The sequence below is a fragment of the Aethina tumida genome, chromosome 5 (genome assembly GCF_024364675.1).
Source record: "Aethina tumida isolate Nest 87 chromosome 5, icAetTumi1.1, whole genome shotgun sequence".
Lineage (NCBI taxonomy): Eukaryota > Metazoa > Arthropoda > Insecta > Coleoptera > Nitidulidae > Aethina > Aethina tumida.
In genome coordinates this window covers 1,790,347-1,812,774 of record NC_065439.1, presented here as the reverse complement: position 1 = coordinate 1,812,774, position 22,428 = coordinate 1,790,347, and the positions used below count along the sequence as shown (strand labels likewise).

General features: G+C 34.7%; 3 protein-coding genes across 7 annotated transcripts in view; 2 read left to right on the top strand and 1 right to left on the bottom strand.

Moving 5' to 3' along the window:
* The window catches only part of LOC109602027 (integrin alpha-PS2), a 44,493-nt gene extending 34,764 nt beyond the window's left edge, over positions 1 to 9,729 (top strand). Inside the window, exons 6-19 of one of the 2 annotated variants that reach the window (XM_020018342.2) lie at positions 1,958 to 2,006; positions 2,133 to 2,210; positions 3,144 to 3,626; positions 3,682 to 4,089; positions 4,147 to 4,519; positions 4,572 to 4,797; positions 4,856 to 5,022; positions 6,229 to 6,493; positions 6,543 to 6,708; positions 6,762 to 7,622; positions 7,678 to 7,827; positions 7,880 to 7,975; positions 8,031 to 8,869; positions 8,930 to 9,729. In XM_020018342.2, the coding sequence (XP_019873901.1) occupies positions 1,958 to 2,006; positions 2,133 to 2,210; positions 3,144 to 3,626; positions 3,682 to 4,089; positions 4,147 to 4,519; positions 4,572 to 4,797; positions 4,856 to 5,022; positions 6,229 to 6,493; positions 6,543 to 6,708; positions 6,762 to 7,622; positions 7,678 to 7,827; positions 7,880 to 7,975; positions 8,031 to 8,869; positions 8,930 to 9,022 (4,254 nt within the window). In that variant the 3' untranslated portion in view covers positions 9,023 to 9,729. The remainder of the gene's footprint in view (positions 1 to 1,957; positions 2,007 to 2,132; positions 2,211 to 3,143; positions 3,627 to 3,681; positions 4,090 to 4,146; positions 4,520 to 4,571; positions 4,798 to 4,855; positions 5,023 to 6,228; positions 6,494 to 6,542; positions 6,709 to 6,761; positions 7,623 to 7,677; positions 7,828 to 7,879; positions 7,976 to 8,030; positions 8,870 to 8,929) is intronic. The other variant, XM_020018343.2, reaches the window with a different exon arrangement.
* Positions 9,730 to 10,910: 1,181 nt separating this feature from the next.
* On the bottom strand, positions 10,911 to 21,498 carry LOC109602025 (thioredoxin reductase 1, mitochondrial). 4 transcript variants are annotated; one of them, XM_020018338.2, is made up of 7 exons: positions 21,251 to 21,498; positions 14,590 to 14,810; positions 13,856 to 13,986; positions 12,052 to 12,426; positions 11,748 to 11,994; positions 11,337 to 11,695; positions 10,911 to 11,281 (listed from the first exon to the last, which is right to left on the bottom strand). In XM_020018338.2, exons 1-7 carry the CDS (start codon positions 21,342 to 21,344, stop codon positions 11,152 to 11,154), a joined length of 1,557 nt encoding a protein of 518 aa, XP_019873897.1. In that variant the 5' UTR covers positions 21,345 to 21,498; the 3' UTR covers positions 10,911 to 11,151. The 4 variants fall into 4 exon arrangements, with proteins under 4 accessions (XP_019873897.1, XP_019873898.1, XP_019873896.1 ...); XM_020018339.2 differs by lacking the exon at positions 21,251 to 21,498 and adding an exon at positions 18,024 to 18,180; XM_020018337.2 differs by lacking the exon at positions 21,251 to 21,498 and adding an exon at positions 17,671 to 17,805.
* On the top strand, positions 17,869 to 22,422 carry LOC109602026 (C-factor). Its single transcript, XM_020018341.2, has 5 exons — positions 17,869 to 18,002; positions 21,614 to 21,665; positions 21,727 to 21,917; positions 21,969 to 22,118; positions 22,176 to 22,422. The coding sequence occupies exons 1-5, from the start codon at positions 17,877 to 17,879 to the stop codon at positions 22,398 to 22,400; spliced, it is 744 nt and encodes a 247-aa protein (XP_019873900.1). The 5' UTR covers positions 17,869 to 17,876; the 3' UTR covers positions 22,401 to 22,422.
* Positions 22,423 to 22,428: the final 6 nt, after the last annotated feature.

Genomic DNA, 22,428 nt, shown 5'->3' with positions numbered 1-22,428 from the left:
TAATAACTTAAAATTTAATTTCTGTGAGTTCCCTATTTAGAGTTCTGACTATCAAACAAATAATTCCATAACTTATGTTAGGTATTCTTTTATGAAACACACACTCGTCTTGTTATTAATAAAAATAAGACTTAAATTAGTAAAACTTTATTTCTCTGAATAAATAACTTATAAATTAATTCGAATGTGGCCTTGGTAGAGTTTTGGGTAGTAAATAAAGAGTTCTGAAACATATTTTGACGATTCTTTTTTGTAAAACACATACTTTACCTTTTATTAATAAAAAATTAAGAATTACATAGAAAAAGTCTTAATTTTTTCAATTAATAACTTAAAATTTAATTTCTGTGAGTTCCCTATTTAGAGTTCTGACAATCAAACAAATAATTCCATAACTTTTGGTAGGTATTCTTTTATGAAACACTTACTCGTCTTGGCATTAATAAAAATAAGACTTAAATTAGAAAAACTTTATTTTTCTGAATAAATAACTTATAAATTAATTTGAATATGGCCTTGGTAGAGTTTTGGATAGTAAATAAAGAGTTCTGAAACTTATTTTAACGATTTTTTTTTGTAAAACATACTTTACCTTTTTTTTAATAAAAAATTAAGAATTACATAGAAAAAGTCTTATTTTTTTCAATTAATAACTTAAAATTTAATTTCTGTGAGTTCCCTATTTAGAGTTCTGATTATCAAACAAATAGTTCCATAACTTATGTTAGGTATTCTTTTATGAAACACTTACTCGTCTTGGCATTAATAAAAATAAGACTTAAATTAGAAAAACTTTATTTTTCTGAATAAATAACTTATAAATTAATTTGGATGTGGCCTTGGTAGAGTTTTGGATAGTAAATAAAGAGTTCTGAAACTTAATTTAACGATTTTTTTTTTGTAAAACATACTTTACCTTTTTTTTAATAAAAAATTAAGAATTACATATAAAAAGACTTAATTTTTTCAATTAATAACTTGAAATTTAATTTCTGTGAGTTCCCTATTTAGACTTATAAATTAATTTGAATGTGGCCTTGATAGAGTTTTGGGAAGTAAATAAAGAGTTCTGAAACTTATTTTAAGGATTCATTTTTGTAAAACACATACTTTACCTTTTTTTAATAAAAAATTAAGAATTACATAGAAAAAGTCTTAATTTTTTCAATTAATAACTTAAAATTTAATTTCTGTGAGTTCCCTATTTAGAGTTCTGACTGTGAAACAAATAATTTCATAACTTATGTTGGGTATTCTTATATGAAACACACCCTCGTCTTGTTATTAATAAAAATAAGACTTAAATTAGAAAAACTTTATTTCTCTGAATAAATAACTTATAAATTAATTTGAATGTGGCCTTGGTAGAGTTTTGGGTAGTAAATAAAGAGTTCTGAAACTTATTTTGACGATTCTTTTGTGTAAAACACATACTTTACCTTTTTTTAATAAAAAATTAAGAATTACATAGAAAAAGTCTTAATTTTTTCAATTAATAACTTAAAATTTAATTTCTGTGAGTTCTCTATTTAGAGTTCTGACTGTCAAATACATAGTTCCATAACTTATGTTAGGTATTCTTTTATGAAACACTTACTCGTCTTGGCATTAATAAAAATAAGACTTAAATTAGAAAAACTTTATTTTTCTGAATAAATAACTTATAAATTAATTTGAATGTGGCCTTGGTAGAGTTTTGGATAGTAAATAAAGAGTTCTGAAACTTATTTTAACGATTTTTTTTTGTAAAACACATACTTTACCTTTTTTTAATAAAAAATTAAGAATTACATAGAAAAAGTCTTAATTATTTCAATTAATAACTTATGAGTATGAGTAGATTTCCCAGTTGTAGTAATTAATGAAATTATCATCACTGTTTTATAAATATTGTAATTGTTATTGTTAATTTAATCTCGTAAACATGTTAATGAACCCAAATCATTGATTCTTTCAGGTCGGAGATCGCCTCTACATCGGTGCACCAGGCAGCTATTATTGGCAAGGTAATTCAATTTATTCACATTCTACATAAAATTCAAATTGTTTTACAGGCTTTTAGTCACATTTAGAGCGCGTTAAAATTATTAGTAAAACGTAGGTTTGTATACAGTTGAATAATTATGTTTCAGGACAAATGTACTCTGTAGATGCTCATGCAAGATTTAACTATACACCTGGAGTATATCAAGAAACGTTTGGGGCGAAAGGTATTGAAAACGTTGGAAACACAAGCCTAAAAAACAACATCTCACAAAACTAAAAAAATAAATCGGATTTTAAGCACACCCGGTGTAGGAAATACATACTAAATTGTTTTGTTTAAGTCATACCGAATTAATATTATTATAATTAACTAATTTTATTATCATTTTATTAATACGTACTAAATATTCGCGTTTAACAATCAAACAAACATTATGGTGTATTGATTTTACATAACTTTACATAAACAACAGCTTATTTGTAGTATATTATTATTATTAAATGGAAACGATTATTTACTTTATTTACAACTAAACATTTAAAAATCACTATTTCTGAAAGTCTTTTTAATGTGTTGGCAATGCCATCTCATTAATAATAGCTAAAACAGGATAATACAGGTTTCTGTAATAGATTCGTCCCACCATTTTGTTTTAAATGGCTTAAAAGTACAGTTTTCACAACTTTTTATGAACACATAATAGTAACAATATTTAATTGGAAACAACGACAACAATTTTGAAACCTTGTTTAAATTGTTGTTAATTTTATGGGCGACGACAACTTTTATTTTTCAGGTTCATTAAATAATGGCCCCGTTATTTAACTGCTGTGTAGTTGTAGATAAAAATGTTTAGGTACACCACGTAAAAAACGAAGACCGAATACACAAACACAAATCATGGACTCTTCCAAATTTACTTCTGCGCACTGCATTTCCTTTTATTTTTATTTTAAAACTAGACAAATTTGTTTAAATAAGCTTACACGTGTGTCGTTTTCTATTTAACACCTGTAAAAAGCCTAACTGATTTTATTTACGGCTTCCACAAGTCCTAAAGGGTACAAAAACTACCTCCTATTATTATTACGCTTTGCTTCGACTTAATACAACACAAAATCACCACGGACACGTATTAAAAACCGTAAATTTTCAGGCTCGGTGTACCAACAGAGTTTGGAAACGAGACCGGCCGCCTTCTCGACCACCGAAGGCACGGCCGAGTACGACGACTCGTACATGGGCTACTCCACCATCGTGGGCGACTTCCAGTCGACCGGTGAGCAGGGCATCGTCGTCGGCATGCCCCGCGGCACCGGCCTGCAGGGCAAGGTGCTGTTCTTCACGTGGAACCTCACCAACTACAAGAACATCTCGAGCACCAAGATCGGCTCGTACTTCGGGTACTCGTTGGCGGCCGCCGACGTCGACGGCGACAAACGTTTGGACTTGATCGTCGGGGCCCCCATGCACACGGAGCCGAACAACGAGGGCAAGTACGACGTGGGGAGGGTTTACGTTTTCTACAACTCGGGCGGGTTCTTCAACACCACCGACATTCTGGACGGCGCCAACTCCAAGGCACGCTTCGGGCACTCGCTGTCCACCCTGGGGGATCTGAACCGGGATGGATATGATGGTACCACAACTTGTTTTATTGTTATTGTTATTTTGTTACGGGTTTAAACTTGCAGATTTCGTCGTGGGTGCTCCGTACGACGGCAAGAACGGCAGGGGTGCCGTTTACATCTATTACGGTTCGAGTGAGGGTGTACGTCTGAAGTACGGGCAGGTGATCTACGCTGAAGACTTGAACGTCGGTTATCCGGTTACCACGTTTGGTTTTTCGGTCACGGGAGGCTTGGACATGGATGGAAACGAGTACCCGGACATGGGTGTGGGTGCTTACTTATCAGACACAGCCTTCTTCTTCAGAGCTAGGCCAGTTGTTAAGGTGGACGCCTTTGTTAAGTTTAACACCGAAGGCAACCAAATCGATTTAAAACAAAAGAACTGCAACTTGTTGAACGGCCAAAGGGGCACCTGCACATCCATTGACTTCTGTGTCATGTACAGTGGCATCGGAATTCCCAGATACATTAGTAAGCAATTTGTTGCTAGCTTGGTGAACTCGATGGTAACCTTATAATTCTTTACAGACTTAGATTTGCAATACATTTTGGACACGAAGAAAATTGGACGTCCCAGAATGTTCTTCGTGGATCACGACACCTCCACCTTCAACGACACCCTCACCTTACAAATCGATAACCCTCAAATTTGCAGGACGAAGAAAGTCTACGTTATGAGCGACATCCGTGATAAACTCACTCCATTGGAGGCTGAAGTCAAATATCACTTGACGGAGGATCGGGCACGTGCTGAAGCCTACGGACGACGTGATCCAAACTCCTTCCTAACACCCACTCTGGACCTGAACGCTCCTCCCTCCAAAAAGGACTCCATAAGCATTCAGAAGAACTGCGGCTCAGACAACGTGTGCATACCTAATCTGGCCATCCGAGCTGACTCGTAAGTTTTCTTGTAAGCTTTGTACCTTCCAAAGACTCAGCGTTTGTTCCAGAAACGTCCAGGAGTATCTGTTGGGCTCCGACACGAATATCATGTTCGACGTCGTCGTTTCAAACCACGGTGAGGACGCCTTCGAAACAACCCTCCAGATCAAATACCCCGAGGGCGTCTACTACAAGAAGCACGAGACCAGAGAGGGCCAACACGTCCTGTGCAGCCCGCTGCAGAACAACACCATCGAATGCCAAATCGGCAATCCGTTGCAAGCTGGGAAAATTGTATTAAAACCATCATTCCATCCAAGTTACACGTTTAACGGTTCGTTAACGATTTCAGGTGGAGTTGACCGTGCTGTTCCAGCCATATTACAAGGAAGGAATGCCGCAAAGCTACGAATTCGATATGTCCGTCAACAGCACCAATCCGGAGAAGGACACCTACAAGGACAACAACCGACACTTTTCAATCAAAATTTGGATCGACTCTAAATTGGATCTGTTGGGGTGATTATTATTCTTTCTCTCAAACAGTTTTTTAATAGACATTAATATATACATCTATTGGTTAGCTTATATTTTCACGAGTTGACACTGCCATCTCTTCTATAGTAGTTCAATTACCGTAATACAGGGTTCTACCTTGATTAATTTCCTACCATTATTTCGTTTTAAATGTGATTTTTATTGAAATATAAGATGTTTTCAAGGAAATATTCCTAATTGTAGATTACTAATGTCAGTTTTAATACAATTAGATTGTAATTCTGCTCAGGAGCAGAGTTTTTATTGAAATTTTGCAAATTAATAGGGTAAAACATTAGCAAACCTAAACCTAATATATACTAAGTTTATTGTTTAGGTTATATTTTCATGAGTTGTCAGTGCCATCTCTTTTATAGTCATTCAATCATGGTAATACAGTGTTCTACCTTGATTTCCTCCCACTATTTTGTTTTAAATTTGGTTTTTATTAAAATATAAGATGTTTTCAAGCAAATATTTCTATTTGTAGATTACTAATGTCAGTTTTAATACAATTATATTGTAATTTTGCTCAGGTCCTGAGTTTGTATTGAAATTTGACAAATTAATAGGGTAAAACATTAGCAAAACTAAACCTAATATATACAAAGTTTATTGATTAGGTTATATTTTTATGAGTTGTCACTACCATCTCTTCTATAGTAGTACAATCACGGTAATACAGAGTTCTACCTTGATTTCCTCCCACCATTTCATTTTAAATTTGATTTTTCTTGAAATATAAGATGTTTTAAAGGAAATATTCCCATTTGTAGATTACTAATGTCAGTTTTAACACAATTAGATTGTAATTCTGCTCAGGTGCGGAATTTTTATTGAAATTTGACAAATTAATAGGGTAAAACAATAGCAAAACTAAACCTAATATATAAAAAGTTTATTATTTAGGTTATATTTTCATGAGTTGTCACTGCCATCTCTTCTGTAGTAGTTCAATCACGGTCATACAGGGTTCTACCTTGATTTCCTCCTATTATTTCATTTTAAATTTGATTTTTATTGAATTTTAAGATGTTTTCAAGGGAATATTCCTATTTGTGGATTACTAATGTCAGTTTTAATACAATTAGATTGTAATTCTGCTCAGGTGCAGAGTTTTAATTGAAATTTGACAAATTAATTGGGTAAAACTAATGCAAAACTAATTATTAATATTTAACGTTGTAGTGTGTCGTATCCCAAAGAAGTCCAGTACAACTCCTCGAGATACACAGCGGAAGAAATACGAAGGGAAAGCGACATCGGCCCTCAAGTCACGCACGTTTACAACTTGATCAACAAGGGACCCGCCACCATTGATGAATCGGAAATATTCATCCTGTGGCCTTACCAAACGTTGGCGGACAAAGACTTCTTGTACCTCCTCGACCAACCGCACACTTTGGGCAACGTAAAATGCGAACCCACCATCGCCAATTACAAAAACTACGAAGTACGTACAGCAATGTTCGTTTGATTTGTTCTAAGTGACTTGTTTTCAGTTGGAGCGTCACTCGAAAACGATCTGGGACCGACTGAAAATCGACGCGAACGCCGGCGGCCATCTGGCCTCCGAACTGGGCGGCACGATTTCGAAGGCGCACTCGTCCGGCGCCGCCCAAACCGACGTCAAAATCGAACAGGGAAGCGGCATCCGCGGAACCCAAGGTAAATTTAAAAACCCACAACCCGAACCTATTTAACCAGTCAATCGATCACAGGGGGAGCCATTTCCACCAGTAAACTGAACAAGGAAATCGGATCGTCCGGCGACGGATCGATTGTGCACAAGAAGCGCCAGAACGAAACGTACACGTACATCTCGACGAAGCCGACCATCAAGCACACCACCGAGGAGATTACCAGCAGGTGGAACTCCAGTTACATCAACGGCGTCCCTTACATAACCTTCACCAACACCACCATCGTGAGGGACTCCAAGGGCAACGTCATCAACAACTTCACCAGGTCGAACACGGTGAGGGACTACAACTTCCAACGCGGCGGCCAGTACCAGCCCAAAATCATTTACACGTCCACCGGCGGCAACCGCAATCAGGGGGCCACTTCGTACTCGATTTCGGGTGGGGCGCAAGGCGGCCAGTCCTCGGCGTCTCACGGTTACTCGCAGGGAAGCAGGGGACAGAGTCGTGGTGGTACTTATGAGGAACACCGGGAGTCTGGTTACTCAATTGGAGGCAGCCAACATCAGGGACAGAGTCAAGGTGGACGAGCCAACGTTAGATATCAAGGAGGGGCGCAAGGAGGATCGTATGAGGCACGACAGGAAAGTAGTTACTCCGGTGGATCTCGTCAGGGACAAGCGCAAACTGGAGGCGGCGACGTAAGATACCAAGGAGGCAGTCAAGGTGAAACTAGTTATACAATAAGGAATAGAAGTCGAACCCAAGAGGGATCCCGTCAAGGAAGCGGAAGTGGTACTGGAGGAAGGTATGAGTCACACCATCAAACTGGTTACACAGAGAGAGGTGGCTACAACCAAGGACAAGGGCAAACTCAGTCTGGAAGCTTTAACGTCAGATATCAAGGACAAGGAGGTCAACCAAGTGGTGTCCAAGATGGTAACTGACTTAAGTAGTACCAATTTACAAGTATTTTATTAAATTTTCTTAATAGGAGGGACTTACGAGTCACATCATGAAACCAGTTATGTAATAAGACAAAATCAGGACGGAAGAACAGGTGGCTCCAGACAAGGACAAACCCAAGCCGGAGGAGGCAACGTTAGATATCATGAACAAGCTGGAGGAGGAGGCGTTCAAGATGGTAAGTTCTTTACATAAGCAACACTTCAAGCTTTAATCCTTGTTTTTAATAGGTCGCACCTACGACTCACGTCACGAATCTAGTTACTCAATAACCGGAGGCAGCCAAACTGGTGGTCAACGTCAACAACACGGGCAAGTCGAAGAAGGTAAAGCCGCAACAAGTTTATGACTTCCTCCCTTACGCACGCAACTACTTTCCAGATTCGTACGAGGAAGACTACGAAGCGAACTACGGTGGCGCCACCTCAGGACAGTACGGCCAGTACGACTCCCGCCAGGGTGGTTACAGTCACGGGCACGCGTCGTACGGCGGCAAAACGTTGCAGGACAACGTAATCCAGCACGGCGGTCACAGGCTAAACCAGTCGTCCGAGTCCCGAAGCGGTACGACCAGCTTCGGCGACTTCGTCGTGTCCGGCGACAATTTCGCCGAGAAGGCGGCCCTGGGCCACGGCTTCACGTTCAACACCGTCAACCTGGACAACGTGCACGGCCAGGCGGGACAGTCGAAGGGCAACAACGACGGGAACTACCGCGAGACTTGGCACAGGGAGGAGACGATCGAACGCACGGGGGAAATACCGCCGGTTTACTTCAACACGGTGGCCAGAGACAACGTGCCCACCGACAAGCCCGACTTGAACAATTTGCACAGAGGTAGAAGGCAAGTGGTCTACGACGACATCTCCAAGGTGATCCAGTGCAACACCACCAAGTGTATCTACATTAAGTGTACGGTGGGCTCGTTGGTCAAGGATCAAGAAGTGGTCATCGCTTTGAGGTCGAGGATCAACATGAGGGTGCTCAGGGAGGTGAACACTCAAACCTTAAAATTCTCTTCGATGGCCGCAGGCAGAATAAGCAAGCTCCCCTACGTGGGCAGACCCACAGAGCAACTGTTGCACACGCATGAAATTTTCACCGAAGTACCAGCCCAAGAGTCGGAAATTAAGCCCTACGTTATTCCACTGTGGGTGGTGGTTTTGGCAGCTGTAGGAGGAACTTTGGCACTACTCCTGATCATATTCTTACTCTACAAGGTACTTTACTTGCTAATTAACGTTACTTAAGTCGCCTAACCCGTGAATTTTGTTTTACAGTGCGGCTTCTTCAAGAGGAACAGGCCCCCCACTGCCCCAGAAAGACAACCCTTGAACAGAAACGGATATCACCACGGAGACGAAGCACTGTGAATGCGACATTAACACGAGCTTTAATACTGCCATTTACTTACGTAGTGATATTGGAGATATTCCAAAAACAAGGGGAAAACAATGGTCGAACGTTGTGCAATGTAAATACGGACACCCGACTGAAAAAACAACGTTTGATAACACTAACTAATACGACGACTAATGTGCTTAATTATTTTCCTAACATGGACCTGAAATTTGTGTACAGACGATTTCGTTCAAAATTATTTATTTATTACAGATGTTTTATTTAATGTGTTAAATGTGTATATTTAGAATTGTAATGAAACGTAATTCTGAGTATATGTGTTTAAATTATGTAATTTGACGTGGATATAAGCGATTTTTATATATTTTTGTTGTGTGAGTAGGTCTAAGTATTGTTTCATTTTATATAAAAAACAAAGAGCCTAAAATATGTTGTTGAAATTTGTTGTTAAAATTTTAGCTAAATTAATTTTACTAAACGTAATACATATTAATAATTTTTAGGAATTCACAGCTTTAATTATTGGCGTATGTGCAAGAACAGTTCTACATTAATATACGAGTAAGATTTAATATGTCAAAGATAATTAAATGAAAAACTAACATATCAGTTTTATATTGTGGTGCCTAATCATTTTTAGACAATTCGTGAAGTCATTGTAATATTTTTTGTAAATAAATACATAGTATTAAATCAAATAAATTAATCTATTTACAAACTTGTTTTATTATCACTAATAAGTAATAATTTCCCAGAATAATTAACAAAGATCAAGGTCTAATAATTTATTTGTTTAATTAAATAATTTTATATTGTTTTAGACAGCTTCAAAGAATGAAATTGTAAATTAGGAAACAAGATGAGATTATTACAGTTTCCTGTTTCCGCACTATAAAAACTTTTAGATAAAATAAAATACAAATCTATATCTAGTAAATAAATTTATTAATCAAACTTTTAATTTAGTCTTTTATATTTTAGTTAGTCATTAAATAATATGTTAATAACCTCAATATTTTATTATAAGCTTTCTTTTTTACAGAATTTTGACAGGTTGAATTCGTGAAGTCATTGTAATATTTTTTGTAAATAAATACATGGTATTTATAATTCCGCCATTCATATGTTGAACACAAATATTTTTACTTGAATTATCACTCTCAAGATGACGATAATTCTTCTTAATCTGATTATGACTATGAATATGAATTCGTGGAGGAACTTTTAACTATTACAAAGATGATTTAAGAGGAATTATTACAGTATGGTTTAAGTCTGTTTATGTAAATCATGTATATCACTTATGTACTTATGTATCATTCTATTTATATATTTATTTAAATAAATAACAATTTCATATTGTCCAAGTTTTATACAGCTTCAAAGAATGAAACTGTAAATTAGGAAACAAGATGAGAATATTGCAGTTTCCTGTTTCCGCAATATAAAAGCTTCTAGATAAAATAAATTAATACAAATCAACATCTAGTAAATAAATTTATTATTACAAATTATTAAATTAGTCTTATATTTTAGATGTTAGTCATTAAATGTTGATTTAGTACTTTAATAAATAATTATAAGCATTCATTTTTGACGGAATTTTGACAGATTGAATTCGTGCAGTCATTGTAATATTATTTGTTAATAAATATATAGTATTAATAATTGCACCATTCAAATTTTGAACACAAATATTTTTACTTAAATTATCACTTTAAAGATGACCATAATTCTTCTTAATCTGATGATGATTATGATTATAAATTCATGGAGGATCTTCTAACTATTACATAGATGATTTAAGAGGAATAATTACTATATGGTTTAAGTCTGTTTATGTAAATCACTTATGTATCATTTGCGAAGTGGATAATTTGTAGGTATGAAATAAAACTCTTTAATTACATAAAATATTTAATATTTTCCAACAGTTTCCAAGAAATAAGAAAAATTAGACAAAAATTGTACTCTAGACGTAAGTAGACAATAGGTTGTTTCAAAAACTTGTTACTGATAAAATAAATAATATCACTCAATGAGATTTAGATTGGATCTTAAGTAACTATTACAGTGGAATATCAGGTGATCGTTTTTAAATCTTCTGCAATGGTGCGAGGGATTAGGAAATCGTAAATTTTTAACTGCAGCACGAAGCCGGATTGGGATCTTTTCCCGATCTCTTGGTGATATTAATCCTGGTGAACTCTTCAGCAATGGTGGGATGTATGCCCACTGTGCTCATCAACGTGTTCACTGTCAAACCGCATCTGAAACAAACCCCCCGTCAGTATTAAGTACAAAACAATGCACGTCAAAACTCACTTCAAAGCTGCGGCGAATCCTTGAATAACCTCACCGGCCTGGGGCCCGATGAAATGCATGCCCAGCACTTGCTGATCGCCATCCAGCTTGGCCACCACCTTCAAGTAACAATGCGATATGTTCCTCTGGGGGATGAAGAACTCGGTGGGTTTGTAGTAGGCGTGGTAGATTTCTATGGCGTCCTGGCCGTACCGGGCGACCGCCGTCTCCTCGCTCAATCCCACTGCCCCGTATTCCAACGGACTGAATACTGTCGTGGCCACGTTGTCGTAGTCCATCAGCGTCGTGCTGTTGCCGAAGAGGCGACGCGACAACAGGCGTCCGGCGTGGATAGCCACGGGGGTCAGCTCCGGTTTTTTCTGTAACGTCACCACGTTAGTTAATTAAGCTACAATCCGGCACATTACATACGTATAAGACGTCTCCGACGGCGTAGATGTGGGGAACGTTGGTCTGCTCGTTGAGGGCGTCGATCTTCTCGCCGTCGCCGGCCACTTTGACGCCGGCGTTTTCGAGTTTCAGCTCGCGCGTCAACGCCCTGCGTCCGATGGCGAACAAAACCGTGTCGTACGTGTCGGTGAACTCCTCGTTGTTCTCGTTGACCCACGACGCCTTCAGCTTGCCGTCCTCCAGCTTCTCGATTTTCGACGGCTTGCACCTTAAAACGTACGCCCAGTTAGAGAAGTTAAGTTTAGGAATTAGTTTAGGTGCTTACTTGAACAAAAACTTGACGCCCCGATCCTGCATGGCGGACGTGACGATGTCGGCCATCTGCTGGTCGAAGCCTCGCAGCACGATCGAACGCACCATGACGGTGGCGTCGAAGCCGAGGCCCTTCAGGAAACCGGCGCACTCGAGGCCGATGTAGCCGGCGCCCACGATCAGCGTCTTGCCGGGCTCGCGGCCCAAGCTGAATATGTCGTCGCTGGTGATGCCGTACTCGGCGCCGGGGATGTCCGGATAGCGGGGACGGCCGCCGACGGCGATCAGGAAATACTTGGCGGTCAGGCGGCGTTCGCCCTGTTTGGTGGTGGTTTGGACGGTGTGCGCGTCCAGGAATGTTCCGTGGCCGTTCACGTATTCCACTTTTCTGTAATCATAAGATTAAAACTTTAGAATAGGATATTAAAGCAAATTGTGGTATTAAAATATCAAAGAAATAATTAAAAAAAATGTACAATGTACAAATAAAATAATAATAAACAACAAAGTAAATATTTGAATATAAACATAACACATCAAGGAAATAGTTAAAAACTACGAACTCATGTAACTTCTCCTTAACTGAGTTCGCCACATAAATTTAAAAATCAGCTTAATATTAAAGCAGGTATTTAAAAGACAAATTTAACCTCAAAGGAAATAGTTAAAAAGTTTTTAATGTAAATTTTAGAAGTAGGAGGAACTTAACATAAAGGAAATAGTTAAAAACGATGAACGAAGGTAACTTCTCTTTAAACGAATTAGCTATAGTAATACATAACATAAATGAAACTTTTTAGTTTGATATTAAAGTAAATATTTGAAGTAACACAAACTTACTCTCAGGGAAATAGTTAAAAACGATGAAGAGATGCTATTTCCCTAAATTGGGTTAACTACCGAAACTTACAAGATAAATAAAACTTTGTAGTCTATTATTAATGTAAATTTTGTAAGTAGAAGGAACTTAACATCAAGGAAGCAGTTAAAAACGATGAACGAAGGTAATTTCTTTTTAAACGAGTTAGTTCTGGTAATACATAACATAAATAAAACTTTTTAGTTTCATATTAAATTAAATATTTGAAGTTACACAAACTTACTCTCAGGGAAATAGTTAAAAACGATGAAGAGATGCTATTTCCCTTAATTGGGTTAACTACCAAAATTTACAAGATAAATAAAACTTTGTAGTCTATTGTTAATGTAAATTTTAGAAGTAGGAGGAACTTAACATCAAGGAAATAGTTAAAAACGATGAACGAAGGTAACTTCTCTTTAAACGAGTTAGTTACAGTAATACATAACATAAATAAAACTTTTTAATTTGATATTAAAGTAAATATTTGAAGTAACACAAACTTACCCTCAGGGAAATAGTTAAAAACGATGAGGAGATGCTATTTCCCTTTATTGGGTTAGCTACCAAAATTTACAAGATAAATTAAACTTTGTAATCCATTATTAATGTAAATTTTATAAGTAGGAGGAACTTAGCATCAAGGAAATAGTTAAAAACGATGAACGAAGGTATATTATCTTTAAACGATTTAGTTATAGTAATACATAACATAAATAAAACATTTTAATTTGATATGAAAGTAAATATTTGAAGTAAGATAAACCTCAGGTAAATAGTTAAAATCGGTGAAGTGATGCCATTTCCCTTAATTGAGTTAACTACCAAAACACATAAGATAACTAAAATTGTGTAGGACGATATTAAGGTAAATTTTAGAAGTAGGGGAAATTTAACATTAAGAAAATAGTTAAAAACGATGAATGAATATAATTTTCTTTAACCTCTGTTAACTCACTTGTCTCTAAGTTCTACCCTGGTGACCCAATTTACAGATTTGATGTGTGCCTGAACAGCATCTCTAAGTGTTTCCCAGTCGTGCTTGATATTTTCCGGTTGGGGGAACTGCCAACCATAACTTTTTGCATCCTAAAAGACAAAACATTGTATTAACATTAACTAAAATAAAGTGATGATAAAATTCATCAAGGTTAATGTGTGGGAACAAAAACAACTTAAGTTTTATTATTAATTATATGCACTAAAATACATGACAGTGCACAATCAATAAATTATTGATGAATGTGGTACAATAAAGTTAGATATGAAAATTTTTTGCTATTATTAAAGTATGATTTATCAGTGAAATATGAATTTCATCCATAATACACATAGTTTAATTAAACGTATAGAACGTTATAATTATGCTGTGATAAGAGTCAATTTATTGCGCCATCAAATAATTCCCCTATTGTAATAATTAACTTAGATTAGCTAAAGCACGTGCATACTTTAGTATACAATAGGAGTTAAATATATATTTTAATGGATTCAATCAATTTACTAATGGTAAAAAACCTATACATTCCGTGATGCACTTCACTAATAAAACAAAATTAATTGCATTACTTCCTTTAACGGAATAAACCCTTAATAAATTGATGAATTCATCAATATTACTGTTCAGGAAGTTTCCACAAAAAATGTTATAAACAAGAAACAACATTAAAATTAATAAAACCAGTTATTTACGTGTATGGACTCGCCGAGCAGGGCGGCCTGGTGCATCAGCTTCTTGGGTATGCAACCGACGTTGACGCAGGTGCCGCCCAGGCCCCACTTCGTGCCAATTGGACTGGGCGTGACGTAATCCAAGACGGCCACCTTGGCGCCCAGATTGGAGGCCTCCTTGGCGGCGGCCAGGCCGCCCGAGCCGCCTCCTATCACCACCAGATCATATTCGGGTGTTGTGCCTGGAAATAAGTCCATGGTTAGACGTGGTGAGGGCGGGATTTGCGACTGAACTGACTTTGCATGGCGTAATGGTGTTGGAATATTGAGTCGAGGTTGAAAATCATCGTGGCGAAGGGGAGGGATGTGTTTGTAACGAGTGGAGACAATTTCTAATGTCTGATATATATTTTAGTGGTTACGTGATGGGACACCATTAAAAGGATGTCATCAAATATTTTTTTCATCATTGAGAGTGTCTCGAGTTAGTAGTTATCGTAATAAAACAAAAACAATTATGTTGTTTCATAATACTAAAGTGAAAACAGGATTCATCAAACACAAACACATACTTTATAATCTAACATGTGGTATAGATAGTGGTTTAAAAATACGTGACTGTTTATTATCACTTAATAATTTAATGAAGGATAGGAATTTACTATTTAAAATAATTACAAATCAAGGTGACGTATTGTATGATTAAAAAAATTATCGAGTGTAAAAATTGCTATATAACACCCGTAATAAATATAAATAAACGTACGTACCTACTTCATCCATTTCAACATTTAAGTTTGGTACAATAATTAAAGTGGCATATTTTTTATATTGAACAAGTGTTGATATTAAAAATAGGGATGATACAAATTTTATTCAGTTTTCGTTAATGTTCCAACAACTGAAATTTGTGACACAAACTTATATTTTATGATTTAGTAATTTCAGATGACAAGATTTGAACGTCAGCACGACATTTTGTCAATCCGTTTTTCTTTGTCAATTTATTTTATTTAAAAATCTATTTTTTTTTGTATTTTTTATTTGTTAATCTTTTCGATAATATATGAACAAAAGAAATTTTTCAAAATTAATTATTTTTTAAACATTGGCAGAGAATTATGGGCAGAGAAATGACACACAAAATTTAAAATTTTGTAAGATATTTCATGAAAGGATTAATTCCAATTTTGTCCAAATAAATATATTTAAATATATATTATCATTTTTTATAAAAGGAATAATTAATAATTTGTGAAAATTTATGTTGACAGAAACTGATGACCACAGAAAATTAAAATTAAACATTTTGTAAGATTTTTCATGAAAGGATCAGTAAGTCAGTTTTGTCCGGTCAGTATAAAAAATGTATTTAAATATTCTATACGTTTTTTTATTATTTTTTCTTAGCAGACAATGGTGACAGAAGTCACAAATTTAAAATTGAACAGTCTGTAAGATATTTCATGAAAAGATTAATTCCAATTTTGTCCAGTCTGTATATAAAAAAAAAATATTTAAATATTATACACGATTTTTACCATTTTTTATAAAAGAAATAATTAGTGATTAAAATTAAACATTGTGCAAGATTTTTCATAAAAGGATTTAAGTCAGATTTTGCCCAGTCAGTATAAAAAATGTATTTAAATATTCTATACATTTTTTATTATTTTTTCTTAACAGAAGTCACAGAATTTAAAATTAAACATTTTGTAAGATTTTGTTAGATTTTATCTGATGAGAATAAAAAATATAATTAAATATTCTATATGTTTTTGTGTTATTCTTTATTAACAGACCAGAGAAACGCCACAAAATTTAAAATTGGACATTTTGTAAGATATTTCATAAAATGATTTAATCCAAATTCTGTTGGGCTAGTATAAAAAATATATTTTGAAATTCTTTTTGCTATTTTTTATAATAGAAATAATTAGCCATTTTTCATTAATTACTTTAAATTTTTTATTGACAGTGGTGACCAGGGGAATGGCTTAAAATTTTAAAATAAAGTATATTAATATATTTAAATATTCTATATTTTTTGTATTACTTTAAATAGACAATTTGGACTGATTTGGTTGGTAATTTAAATATATTTTAATACTCTTAATAGTAAGAATTTAATCTTAGTCAATCACTTTCAGTTGGAAAGGTAAATAAAACCTGAACTATCTGAGTTGAACAATATCAGTGTATCAAATAGAACTGTCAGAGACCAATTGATATTGAAACAAGACTTTTGATGAAGGGCACATCAAAGCAATGGATTTAAGTTCAATAGATTGAGATCATACAGTAAATAATACCTTTGTAGTCCTTCAACTGAAAATTTTATCAGTTTAATCTCAATAATTCAAGTCCAAAGTCCTTCAAAATTGACTAAAAGATAATCATATAGGGATGGGAGATTGGCCAGGGCAAAGTTCAGGTCTAAAATCCAGTTGAAAATTGCAGTCTCGATTAAAACATCAATAAATTATCAATGTTATGTGGATTGTGGAACACAGGTTAAGTTAGGTTAGGTTAGTTTTTCTTGACGTAATTTCAAACGAACTACTATTTAGGTGCAAAATGAATAATTGTAGAACGAATATAGCGCCCTTAGTTCAAATAAAATGTAAAATACTTTGATTGCATTTAATTTTCAAGATTTGAAAATGAGAATTTGATAAAATGAGAGGCAAATATAACCTCCAACAAAGGTTTGTTGACAAGTTTACATTTTTAGGTTAGAAATTTTAACACTAGTCAATAAACAATAAATAAAATGTTGTAGACGATTAACATTATTGAGAACATTTGTGTGGCAAAACAATAATTATTTGCCACGTAAAATTGTGTAAAAAGATCATCATTAATTATAACAAGAATTCTAATAAGTTAATGACGTCAGAATGATTTGCACTATTATAAACGAAAATAGACCGGCAAAACTAAACTGAAAACGCTAAACTGTGAGATATTTAGAAAAAAAAAAACCGTGGAGAATCGTTGAAAAACCGTATTTGACATACTTTTTAACATTTTGAAGGTTAGGACGTTACATCACAAAAACAAACCAATGCCACACAAGCAAAACGCCTAACTTTCACTTACAATTATCGTGCAAAAGGGACAATCCTCTCGCGTGCGTCTTAAGCGTTTGTACCACGAGAAATTTGGTTCTGTTGAACGAACATGTACCACGAAATATGAGGTTCCTACTAAAACAAAACACCGACGCCATATTACTGAGTGCCGTGCGTCCTTGATTGACGCGAGATTAGATACGGGAGCAAAATTGGTGCCGGGACAGCAGAAGAATGAAGTCGATATTGATAACCGGGTGCAACCGCGGCCTGGGACTGGGACTGGTCAGAGCGTTGACCAAAGACCCGGCCGGTCCCCAGACCATAGTGGCAACGTGTCGTGACTTCGACAGGTCCAAGGTGAGTTTGATTTACACTTACCGGTCGGTGCCATTTTAAGCGCAGCTGGTTCACTTAACGACTAATTTAATACTGTTGAAGTCGGTGGGGTTGTTGAAATGTTCTTTATGCGGTCGCGTCAACTGTTGCGCGAAGGAGCCACGACTAGCGGCAAATTCGATTTGATGCTGAGACACGTTCACGTTCACTTATACTCCCTACCACAGCCGTTATTTATAATCATAGTTTCAGATAATGTACGACTTAAATCTACCAACTCATTGTTGATTATCTGTGTGAACTAGCGCAATTTGTTTCTAGCCTGTCGTCAGTTTGTGTTCCAGAACGTTACGATACGGTCTAGAAAAATTGGAACTTCTCTGGTATTTATTATTGCACATTATTAACAAATCAAATGTTTTGTTAAATTATTTTTCAGAATCAGTGGATTGTAGGAGTACAACGGGGTATTAAAACTTGACTTTAGACCAATCTATATAAGCATTTATTAAATCGACAACCCTCACAAAATCTTATAGGATTTATATTCTAACTAACCATTGAATAATTTCATTGTGTTTATTCATTCCATAGTTGCCATCACTGATATTCAACAGTTCGATAGTTAACATCACTAATATTTACCATACAACTGTCAAATAATTCGATAGTTGGCATCACTAATATTTAAGACACTTCTGTCAAATTTTCCGATAGGTGTCATCACTAAAATTTTGATAATCAAGTATTTAAAATTCTTATGAGAGTTACCTTATTAATAATTTGAATAGTTTGCTTTTGTTTTTGTATTAAAACTTGACTTTAGACCAATCTACATAAGCATTTATTAAATTCAACAACCCTCACAAAATCTTATAGGATTTATATTCTAACTAACCATTGAATAATTTCATTGTGTTTATTCATTCCATAGTTGCCATCACTGATATTCAACAGTTCGATAGTTAACATCACTAATATTTAAGACACTTCTGTCAAATTTTTCGATAAGTGTCATCACTAAAATTTTGATAATCAAGTATTTAAAATTCCTATGAGAGTTACCTTATTAATAATTTGAATAGTTTGCTTTTGTTTTTGTATTAAAACTTGACTTTAGACCAATCTACATAAGCATTTATTAAATTCAACAACCCTCACAAAATCTTATAGGATTTATATTCTAACTAACCATTGAATAATTTCATTGTGTTTATTCATTCCATAGTTGCCATCACTGATATTCAACAGTTCGATAGTTAACATCACTAATATTTAAGACACTTCTGTCAAATTTTTCGATAAGTGTCATCACTAAAATTTTGATAATCAAGTATTTAAAATTCCTATGAGAGTTACCTTATTAATAATTTGAATAGCTTGCTTTTGTTTTTGTATTAAAACTTGACTTTAGACCAATCTACATAAGCATTTATTAAATTCAACAACCCTCACAAAATCTTATAGGATTTATATTCTAACTAACCATTGAATAACTTCACTAATATTTACCATCCAACTGTCAAATAATTCGATAGTTGGCATCACTAATATTTAAGACACTTCTGTCAAATTTTTCGATAGGTGTCATCACTAAAATTTTGATAATCAAGTATTTAAAATTCTTATGAGAGTTACCTTATTAATAATTTGAATAGTTTGCTTTTGTTTTTGTATTAAAACTTGACTTTAGACCAATCTACATAAGCATTTATTAAATTCAACAACCCTCACAAAATCTTATAGGATTTATATTCTAACTAACCATTGAATAATTTCATTGTGTTTATTCATTCCATAGTTGCCATCACTGATATTCAACAGTTCGATAGTTAACATCACTAATATTTAAGACACTTCTGTCAAATTTTTCGATAAGTGTCATCACTAAAATTTTGATAATCAAGTATTTAAAATTCTTATGAGAGTTACCTTATTAATAATTTGAATAGTTTGCTTTTGTTTTTGTATTAAAACTTGACTTTAGACCAATCTACATAAGCATTTATCAAATTCAACAACCCTCACAAAATCTTATAGGATTTATATTCTAACTAATCATTGAATAACTTCACTAATATTTACCATGCAACTGTCAAATAATTCGATAGTTGGCATCACTAATATTTAAGACACTTCTGTCAAATTTTTCGATAGGTGTCATCACTAAAATTTTGATAATCAAGTATTTAAAATTCTTATGAGAGTTACCTTATAAATAATTCGAATAGTTTGCTACTGTCGAATAATTTGACAGTTATTACTCGATAGTTAGCGTCACTAATATTTAACAGGCAACAGTCAAGAAAACCATAGTTGTCATCACTAATTTAACATACACCTGCTAAATAATTCGATGCTTTCAATCACCAGTGTTTAATAAGACTTTTAATATGAAAGTCTTTAAAATTCTTATAATAATTACACGTCGAATAATTTAATAATTTTTATTTGATAGTGGCAATTATTGGTATTCATTGTGTAACGATCAAATAATTCGATAGTTGTCGTCACTAATATTCAATAAAAGTTTTAATTATCAAGTCTTATAAAATTCTTATGAGAGTTACCTTACAAATAATTCGAATAGTTTGCTATTGTCGAATAATTCGATAGTTTATACTCGATAGTTACCGTCACTAATATTTAACAGGCAACAGTCAAATAAATCCACAGTTGTCATCACTAATATTTAACATACATTTACCAAATTATTCGATGCTTTCAATCACCAATTCGATAGTTGTTGTCACTAATATTTAATAAAAGTTTTAATTATCAAGAATAGTCTGCTTCGATAGTTTTTATTCGACAGTTACCCTCCTCCTAATATTTAATAAAAATTTTCATATACATATTTTAAAAAATCTTATGGAATAATTAATAGTTTTATTTAATAGTGTCTCTCATTTATATTTTATATACAACTATGAAAAATACGATTGATTTTATCTGATACTTGAATATTTAATATCAAATTTTGGGATATTTTGGATTTCATTAAGAAATTTCAAAAACAATGTACATATAAAATTAAAAAAAAATACGTGTGGAAAATCTTATTGAATAAAATAGTAAACATTCAACCCAATTGACGAAGTCTTGATTAGAAATAACCTTAATACATTTACATACATTTATTTATCGATTGACTGATTATTCTCTTAACGTGTTCACGGACATTAATATTAGAAGGTTGCATGATTCATTACGACCAATCAATAAACATTCTAATTCTTTCACACCTAAATAAAATAATAATCTCTTACCATCGGGAAGTACAAGAATGGGATTTAACGTTTGCTTCTCTGGTTTCTTGTGTGCGTTTTGTTTGTTCTTGGTACCACAGCACAGAAAATCCATGTTAAACTAATTCAGAGGATGACTCACTTATAACAATTGCACAACCTGTTGCGTGACTTTCTAACTTAAGGTATTTGTATAGAAAAATTTTATTAAATGTTGGTTGTCAAATGGAATCTTCGTAATATATCGGTTGATTTTAAGTTTGCATATTTTATCAACGGGCACGTAAATTTTGATAAGTAGATTGTGGAAACAAATAATAATCTCAAGGTCTGGCAACGATTTTGAAAGGTGTTGTAACCTCTAAACTTTGTCAATTGTTTCAGGAATTGTTGGAGCTGTGCAAAAATAATCAAAATCTGCACGTCTTGCAACTTGGTAAATATTCACTACAATCGATTTTTTAACTATAAAAATTTACCCCATCGACCCCATTTAGATGTAAGGAATGCGGACACGTTCGAGAAGTTCGCCGACGACGTTAAGAACGTCGTCCAAGACGGCGGACTCAATGTTTTATTCAACAACGCCGGTTATTCACCGAAGTCGACCCGAATCAATTTCGTCAAGGCTGAACATCTGATGGAGTCCTTCGCCGTGAACACCGTCGGCCCTATAATGCTGACCAAGGTGATAACTCTTAAAAAATTAAAGTAATTTGCCCCTTAAACACTGTTCCAGGCCTTGCTACCCTTACTGAAACAAGCATCGACTGCGAATTGTGATAAACCCGTCGGTAGTGGAAGAGCTGCCGTCATCAACATGTCTTCCGTGTTGGGTTCCATAGCTCTCAACACCGATGGTGGGTTATACCCATACAGGTGTTCGAAGGTGCGCCGGTTTGGCTTTGAGAATTAACTGATAGTTATAGTTGGTTGATTGTTGTAGGCTGCTGTTAATATGGCGACGAAATCCCTAAGCTCAGATCTTAAAAACGACGGCATATTGGTCACGTCTTTACATCCGGGTTGGGTGCAAACCGACATGGGTGGCTCCAACGCCCCCATGACCATTGACGCCAGCGTCACACAAATCGTCCAACTGATCAAAAACCTGAACGAAAAGCACAACGGCTCATTCTATCAGTTCGACGGCAAACAATTAGAATGGTGAAAATAAAGGAACTCAGAAACTTTTAGTT

Excerpts from the sequence above, each read along its gene's own strand:
- LOC109602025 (XM_020018337.2), bottom strand. The coding sequence starts at position 17,800 with ATGGCGTCGGTGTTTTGTTTTAGTAGGAACCTCATATTTCGTGGTACA. Across the intron at positions 12,427-13,855 it reads AGGGTAGAACTTAGAGACAA|AAAAGTGGAATACGTGAACG; the intron begins GTGAGTTAACAG and ends TTATGATTACAG. Across the intron at positions 11,995-12,051 it reads GGCGTCAAGTTTTTGTTCAA|GTGCAAGCCGTCGAAAATCG; the intron begins GTAAGCACCTAA and ends GTACGTTTTAAG.
- LOC109602026 (XM_020018341.2), top strand. The coding sequence starts at position 17,877 with ATGAAGTCGATATTGATAACCGGGTGCAACCGCGGCCTGGGACTGGGA. Across the intron at positions 18,003-21,613 it reads GTGACTTCGACAGGTCCAAG|GAATTGTTGGAGCTGTGCAA; the intron begins GTGAGTTTGATT and ends CAATTGTTTCAG. Across the intron at positions 21,666-21,726 it reads TCTGCACGTCTTGCAACTTG|ATGTAAGGAATGCGGACACG; the intron begins GTAAATATTCAC and ends GACCCCATTTAG.